Genomic DNA, 8,558 nt, shown 5'->3' with positions numbered 1-8,558 from the left:
AGGGAGGAGCGTGAAATGGCATCAAAAGCTGGTAGGTTAATTAAGTGCAGGTCTCTGCAGAAACGACGGGTAGATGGAGGTGGGGAAGGGGAGAAGGGAGAGAGAGAAAATTAGATGAGTGATGGTCAGAGAGAGGAAAGGGGTAAATGGAGAAGTCAGAGAGAGAAACGTTTTTAGTGAAAACCAGATCTAGGTAGTTCTTGTGGGTGCTGGCTGCTGTCCACTGTGGGCATGATGAGCACCTTGAATACACAAGTGAAAGAACAGTGGAGCCAGCATGTATGCAACCTGGTGCATGCATATAACTGTACTTGGAATTACTCCATTTGTTACTCCCCCTATTATCTGATGTTTAGACGGAAAGCCAGGTTATTAATTAACCTGTGTTTTGGAGTGACAGCAGATGACACGTCCCCTACCCCCTACATGCAATACATGCAGAAACTTAAGGAGCAACTGCAAGAGGCGTACAGACTGGCCCCCACTGTGGCTGATACTAACAATAGGGAAAAATAGTTGATATGATAAATGAGAACATGGCCATGAGTAACAAGTATATGATAGAGTGTTAATCGGACTATACTATACTATAAGAAACCCTCAGCCAATCCGGACGAGAGATTCTAAGTGCGAGAACAGCAGCTGTAAATTTGAAACGACCAAAAGATGCTCTTGGACAAATAGCAGCGATCCGACTTCAGAAATTTCAAGGCGAGAAATATTCTATGTCCCACTTTTCGGGCCGAGTTCTGAGAATAGAACATTGCGGTTGCGGCTGGGATTGCAAGCTGAAAACAGTTCCAGGACGTTTGGTACTAACTCCCGGTCAAGGGATTTCGGCATCTCCAGATGAAAGAGAGCGGTGGCGTGTGGAACTTCCTGATGATTTGAGTTCCAGGACATTTCGGGACAAGTCCTGATCAACCTAAAGACTTTGCTTCCTGTTCTATTTTACCTAGGAAAGTCTAGTTTTGTAGCTCAGACCCCCAGTTAGTGTGTTTTCTTCTGTATTTTGTAATCCACTGTGTGTACATCTGTTTCTATGGAATAAATGTCAATTTGCTTTACTATCTTGTTTTGCTCAGTGAATGATCCCGGTAAAAAGGTGTAAATACCTTGTCTCCCGTGACAAAAGTCTTGTGGTAGTTGTGTGTAGTTGCTTGGCTCCACACATGTGTGGCATATATATTACAGGCACAGGGTCTCAGGACCCCACCTCAGGGCCAAGTGTATTGTCAGAGGTATAGAATTAAAGAGGAGTTACACTAAAGTAATTGGCATTGCATGCCTCTCTTTTTTACATAGCCGTCTCATAATAACTGCTGCAGGCACGTCTCATAGTTCTGGGATATTGCACTTCCACTCTACCTGCTTTCACCTCATGTGCAGTTTATTCAAATAGCTCTTTTCCTGTAGCCAATCGGATTTCAATTCAAGGGGATTGGGGAGCCCCCTCCTCTTTTTTTGTCAGAATCGGTGCTTGCATAGCCACCTACTGTAGTCTGTTACAGCATTCTCCTTCTCCTCCCCTCTGCTTCTCCTTATAGCTGTGTGAGGCAGAGATAAAGTGTGCAGTATTCAGTACAGCATGTGCATGTGTCTGAGTGCTAGAGATCTGATCTCTCTCCCTCTTTTGTCTGCTCTGCAGCTGCTTTATATTTTTCTCTTCCTGCACAGAAACTCTTTTCTTTCAACTGTCTCCTCAATTTAATCCATGGGTCCCTCTCAGTGAAAAGCTCCTGCTTGGTTAAGAGAAAACTGATTTCCACCTATAACACTAAAAAGGACAGTTACTCTTTCACTGCAAAAGAAATCCTTGAACCCAAATTCATACTTTTCCCCCTTTTCTGCCCCCCTTCAATAAATCCTCACAGACGCCGGTGGAAAAAAAAAAAAGAGGGAAAGCTGTTCTCTGGGCAGTGATTCACTAACTTTGCTGGGGGAAAAAGCTGGGGAAAGCAATCAGGAAAGAAAGCAACACACATTGGCAGATTTCATACTTTTTCAGCGTCTGCTCCATGTGTTTAGACCATTAAGTGGATGGGGCAAAGAAGAGGGATGGGAGTGCACTGCAACTGCTGCCTTCTTTATCTGTTGTGTATCCTGTCAAGTAAGATCAGCACAGGTACTGTACGTTTACAGCTACTCATGTACTGTGCCCTGTATGTTTGCTTGTCTAGTTTGGCTTCATTTTTATACTTTCCACCACCCGAAAAAATTAAGGATATTATACCTGAAACAAAATAGAAAGGGAATGAAGAGGGACTGTTTAGTGTTTGGCATAGATTTGTTTTAACTACTGTACATGGTAGGGATGCACATACAGTACAAATTGTAGAAGTCATTAGGAACAGTACTGTACTAGCCCATTGCAAAATAATTAAACATTATATAGCAGCAACACAAATATTTTCTTCAAATATGTTGGATATACATTTTTTTTAAATTCAAAGCATTGTTTCTTCCAACATTACACTTTATTCAAATCACTGCACAAAAAATGTTGCAATTATTCAGCAATTAATGTTAAGCATTGTATCTTATATCCATGTTGCCCATTTATATACAGTGAATCATGAAGAACAAGAACATTTGCACAGTATGAAAAATGTAACAGTTCTATACTATATATATATATATATATATATATATATATATATATATATAAATATATATATATATATATACATATATATATATACACACACACACACACACACACACACACACACACACACACACACACACACACACACACACACACACACACACACACACACACACACACACTCTCTCTCTCTCTTAATAAATTGCTGCCTTTTTGCTAGAGGCAAAAAGCATTGTACTCTACGTGCCATGTCAAGTTGCTGCTATTTGTGTATTGATGCACTGTAAAAAATGTTCAACCATAAGCACAGTTCAAAATGTAGGAAATTAACAATTTGTGTGTGTTCAAAAGGAAAACAGTGTCAACTATAGATTCAAACTAGATATATCGTATAATATACAGTATTTTGTCCAGTTACTCTTTTCTTAAATTCTCCTGTTACCACCCCCAAATCTCACACTATCACAAGTCTATACACAACACATTCATACATTGTTGCTAAGTGATGCAACATATAGTTTCTTTTACTGGACATGCATTGCAAATTGCAGATGTTTCTGTCATCATAGGCTGCGAATATGCACCTATAACTGCAGTTTATAATACTGTACACACTTGCCACCACTGTAGATTCAAACCTAATACCATTAGCAGCTTTTATTACTTAACTCTTTTAATTTTCAAAAAGCTGGATAACATTTGTTCACCATTTTTTGCAACTAAAAACACACATCTGCAAAACCATTTTGGTTGTATATTAATAAAGCAAAAGGACACGCAGCACTCCTGTTTGTAATGATTTTTAAAAGATTTTTTTTAGCAATGTGGCAAATGTATGTAAAAGAGTTGATCATTAATTTTTTTGGCGATCTGGCATGTAAGTGATGCTCAGAACTGAAAGTAACATACCATCAAACTGATTTTGACACTAACACTATCCCACCCCCCCACCTTTGTTAAATGTAGAATATGCAATGCATGAATGCATAAACCCTATACTGATATACATTTCATGGTCATCTTAGTCCTCCAGGTTCTATTGCTGCAAGATGTCAATCAGAGTGTTAAGCCACTGAGTGTTAATGCAGCATCTGTTGTTTAGAGATGTGCGAAACGTTTGCAGGAGTTCGTGAACCAGGCTAAATTTGCTGAAATTGGCAAGATTTGCAAAACAATTTCACCAAGCACTAGGGAGTAAATTCTATATACTTCAAAGTGGCCTTTCGACCTGTGTTTGGACAAAAATCTCCTGTGTCTTCAAAAAAATGCCGGAATGGCTGTTTTAGAGTACAATATATAAAAATGTACACCAAAAAGTCGATGTGCCAGGTTATGTGGCTCTTTATATACTCTTATTATTCACTTAAGTTTAACTCACAAAAACTTTTGTGAACTACAATTGAACACATTCACTCATCTCTACTGTGGGAAAAAAGACATATGGAGGTACAATAACAGCTATTTTTGTGTTAATTAAGAGTAATACTTTACTCCATCCTAGATTTTATATAGTAATTTACATCAGACAATCTTAAGATCTTAAGATCCAATATACTAATATGAGATCTATGAATGAAAAAATGACACTATTTTCAATATGCAGTATTTGCCAAGTAGTGATCAATATTTGTACTGTAGATCTCACACCACCCAAATATATATATATATATGTATATATATATATATATATATACACATGTAGAGGTATCGGTACCGTGTTAGCCGAGCTTCAATAATCAAAAAATAAATAGATGATACCGTTCTGTGGCTAACGAAATGCTTTTATTTGTGCGAGCTTTCGAGATACACTGATCTCTTCTTCCGGCGATGTTACAATGAATGAAGCAAGCATCGCCGGAAGAAGAGATCAGTGTATCTCGAAAGCTCGCACAAATAAAAGCATTTCGTTAGCCACAGAACGGTATCATCTATTTATTTTTTGATTATTATATATATATATATATATATATATATATATATACACTGTATATACAATTTGTGTTTGTATGAACACTAAGTAAAAATTGTGCAAAAAACATCAATGGTTGAGGGCGTGGCCAGGACGCAGAGCGGAGCAATTGCACTTCTGCTCGTCTCTGTGAACCAAGGCTTAAAAAAGCCATTAAAATCAAAGAAAACTGGACTGAAACCCCAAAATTAAAGAACACAATAGCGCACACAGCCACCGGAGCCTGGCCAGGTGCTGCGAGGTGACTGCTAGAGGGAGAGAGTGAGCATGGAGTTTGCCCAGCGGAGCAAATGCCCAAGCACACAAGAGGCCCAAGATGGCCACTGTATCCATGCGGTGACTGTAACCTAATCTACAGACGGAGAAGCAGGTTGCCCTATCCTGGCCGGGGCGGCCGATCGTTTGTCGGTTGTAGAGGCGGGCCGCCGGGACACCCGGGAGCCGAGCAGATTAGGTTCGGGCCGCTGGGACCACGAGATGGCCATCGGGCCCATGAGCTTGTGATCGGGAGCCGGACTCACCCTGAGGAGCTGCGCTCTATCATACAGAGGTAGGCAGAAGGAGATTGAGGCCTTATCCTGCCCCCCATAATACCCTGGTGATCGCGTTTGGGATGGGTAAAGTGGGTAGGACTCGACTCACCGGCCAGGGAAGCGGCAGACACAGATGTGGACCCTAGAGCTGCAGCAGGGGTGTCCGCTGCCGGCCGTAGCGGTGGCCTTCTTGTTTGGACACACTGCAGTGGAGCCCCCAAAGCGAATAGCCCTGCATCACCTCCTGACCTGCGGGCAACCGCCTGGGGCCTTCTGCAGTTCAGCGGAGACCCCGCGACGATTCCCCCTGAAGGTGGACTGGTTACTGAAGGGCAGCAGAGGTGCACACTCAACCGACTTCCCCTCTTCCACAAAATGGCTGCTTTTGGCCTATGAGCCAGAGAGGAGGCTACTGAATTCACAAACAGTAAATCCTGTATGAGACCACCCAGTCTGAGCCCCCACAATGCATAAAGTAGTGTCACCGTCTCGTGAATCAGATTAGGCCAGACAGCAAAGTCAGAGGTTTTGGAGAAATAGATATGCAGGCAACCCCCGTCCCATAGTCCCATTCCCAATTGCAAAAAAACCCCACACATTAGCAGAATGTACAAGTGAGAGGGTGCAAGTGTGGTACAACTATAGTTGAGGAGACATGGCCAGGACAATCTTGGGAAACTGCTTGCAAAAGAAGATAACAGCTAGCCAGAACAGTGCAGTCTGTCCAGGTAGAAAAAACAGGCAGAAGAGAAGGTGGGAGGGGATAAAAAAAAAAGAGAGGACGAGGGAATTGGGCTCCACAAAAGAGAGAGATGGCTCCCAAGAGGCTACAGATGCCAGAGGCGTCATCTTTCTTTAACAAACAAACTATGACCCCAAGGCCTCCAGACAAAGAAAGGGACGCCCAGCCACTAGACCAAGATTCAAACCCTTACCAGATCAAGAGACGAGCAACAGGAATTATCTAAAGGCCTGGGTCAAGGAGATCAAGCAGACATTTCACGAAGAATTACAAAGGGCCATGAGCGTTCTTCGGTCAGAAATCTCAGCGGTGGAAGAGAGAATCACAGGGCTGAAAGAAGCTATGGAGCCCACAACAGAGAGGCATGGAGCCCACAAGAGAGAGGCAGGCCGAGGCAGACTCCGACATAGCCCAACTGAAGGAACATGTATCCCGACTCCAGGAATCGCAAGAGGAGACGGAGAACAGATCCAGGAGAAATAATATCAGGATACGCAATGTCCCGGAGGCATTCTCTGCCGAAGAAATCAAGCCTTATCTGCATAGATTGTTCCAAATCATACTCCCATGAACCTGCAACGACAAATTGGAATTGGACAGAGCCATAGTGTCTTCAGACCTAGAGAATTCGAAGGTAGAGGACCTAGAGATACAGTATAATAATACAGCTCCATTATTTCTCAACCAAAGAAGAAATTCTCAATAAAACCAGGAATCTGGACAAGATCTCCTTTAAAGACTCAGAGATACAGATCTTCACGGACATTGCACCAAAAACGCTGGCTGAAAGAAGGGAACGCAAGGATATAACAGCCTTTCTACAAAACAAATGAGTTAGATATCACGGGGACTTCCCATTCCGTTTACAGGCCTCATACAAAGAAAAGCAAGCTATACTGAAAAAAGTGGAAGAAAGCCCAGACTTCATTGGTGCTCTAGGCTTGCAGGTCCCAGCAGATCTGGCTACGAGATTAGGAGATGCCCTTACTCAACTGAGACGAGGCCCATGGTCTAAAGTCCCGACAACATCAAAGGGGAACCAAATTCCCTGACCTTGTCCTTCCAAAAACTGGCAACCATCAGCCACGGAGCCGGGTGAGAGGAGGATAGCCCGATCCACAGTGAGAGACTCTAAAACTAGAGGACACCGGAAAAGGAACAATCTCCAAACCCACAGAGGCAAGGACTCACAGACTGGAGTCAGAACTTTACTTATCTTCTGAGCTAGGACTTTGACTACGGAGGGGAGGCAGGAGGGATGAGGGAGGAGTGATGGGAGTAAGAGATCCACATTAATCCTTTACAGATGGGGCTGACCCCTCGATGCAGACGTGCCATGGCTTGGACAAACTGGGTTCTTAGAGTAGAGCCACTCTGACTGCAAGACAACGTTAAGTCTGATAGTTTAGACTAAATTATTCCCAGGTTTGGAGAATTCAAGCCGTCCCATATGCAATGAGGGGACAACCAGGAAGTGCAAAGGGGGATAAAAAGAGGAAATAAGGGGAACCACTCGTGCAGGGTCATTAGTTAACAATGTTGTTGTTTATATTTCTGTATTATATGCTTTGTTAAAGTTTAACCATCATTCTCCCATACGAGGTATAAAGTTTGACAGCCTCTCTGAAGTTTGCGATGTTCACCGCATACAATAACCAACACATAGCTGGGTAGAGTCAGCAAATGTGGTTGACAGAAGCTCACCAAAGAGAAAATACCATGACACACCCTACACACACTTTTTCTTAGACTCTTCATGATGCAACAAACCCACTGGCAGAGTCGAAGGCCCAAGTTAAATGAGGGCCCTATCCCGCTCCAAGTTATTGACCCCCATTGTTACTTTTGTTTTCCTCCCACTGTTTCCCCACCCATCCTAACTGGAATCCACCCACACCCATACAGACCAGGAAAGCTACAAAACAGAGGAGGGCACAGGACACAATGGAGCTCTCAAAAAGATAATTACATCAATAGGCCAGACAGTGAGAAATCCTCTATAAGATACTTTAACCAAAGGAATGGCTAGTGGTCTAAAAGTAATCACCCAGAACGTGAAAAAAATGGCTCATGTTCAGGGACCTAAAAGCCAAGCATGGAGATATATATGATTCAGGAAACTGACCTGAACAGAGAAGATCTAACTAGGCTATGAGACAAACATTTCCACCAAATCTATCATTCCCCAGCGAAAAACAAAAAGACAGGCATAGCCATCTTGATTAAAACCAATGTCCCCTTCGCAATCGAAAAGATAAGAGACAAGGTAGGCTGAATACTAATCATCACTGATAAACTATGTTTAACAGAATTAACAATGGCATACCTACACGCTCCTAACGAAGACAAAGAAACATTCATTAATGAAGACTTTGACACTCAGTCAGTATAGGAAATGGTACCTAATTATAGGAGGAGATCTAAAGACCATTATAGATAGTAATAAAGATAAGGTGAGAATACCTGACAAGGAACACCAATCAAAACAAAAAAACTCAAGGGCCTTGAAATACAATATAAAAACGTACAGGTTAGTAGACACTAGGAGGCTAATGAACCCCACAACCATTCTACTCAGCTCCACATAAACAATACACTCGCATTGACTATATACTCTTATCTAGGGACCTGGCCAGTCGTATTCTGAAAGTGGAGATGGATAATATCACTTGGTCAAACCACGCCCCAGTGTCTATGTTATTAAGG

General features: G+C 42.3%; 1 protein-coding gene across 2 annotated transcripts in view; it reads left to right on the top strand.

Moving 5' to 3' along the window:
- Positions 1-1,523: 1,523 nt before the first annotated feature.
- The window catches only part of ADAMTS19 (ADAM metallopeptidase with thrombospondin type 1 motif 19), a 406,770-nt gene continuing 399,735 nt past the window's right edge, over positions 1,524-8,558 (top strand). For both annotated transcript variants that reach the window (XM_075600164.1, XM_075600173.1), the window contains exon 1: positions 1,524-2,125. In XM_075600164.1, the coding sequence (XP_075456279.1) occupies positions 2,041-2,125 (85 nt within the window). In that variant the 5' untranslated portion in view covers positions 1,524-2,040. The remainder of the gene's footprint in view (positions 2,126-8,558) is intronic.

The sequence above is a fragment of the Ascaphus truei genome, chromosome 1 (assembly GCF_040206685.1).
Source record: "Ascaphus truei isolate aAscTru1 chromosome 1, aAscTru1.hap1, whole genome shotgun sequence".
In the NCBI taxonomy this organism is placed as follows: Eukaryota; Metazoa; Chordata; class Amphibia; order Anura; family Ascaphidae; genus Ascaphus; species Ascaphus truei.
The sequence above is the reverse complement of the archived record's forward strand: the minus strand, read 5'-3'. Positions and strand labels throughout refer to the sequence as shown.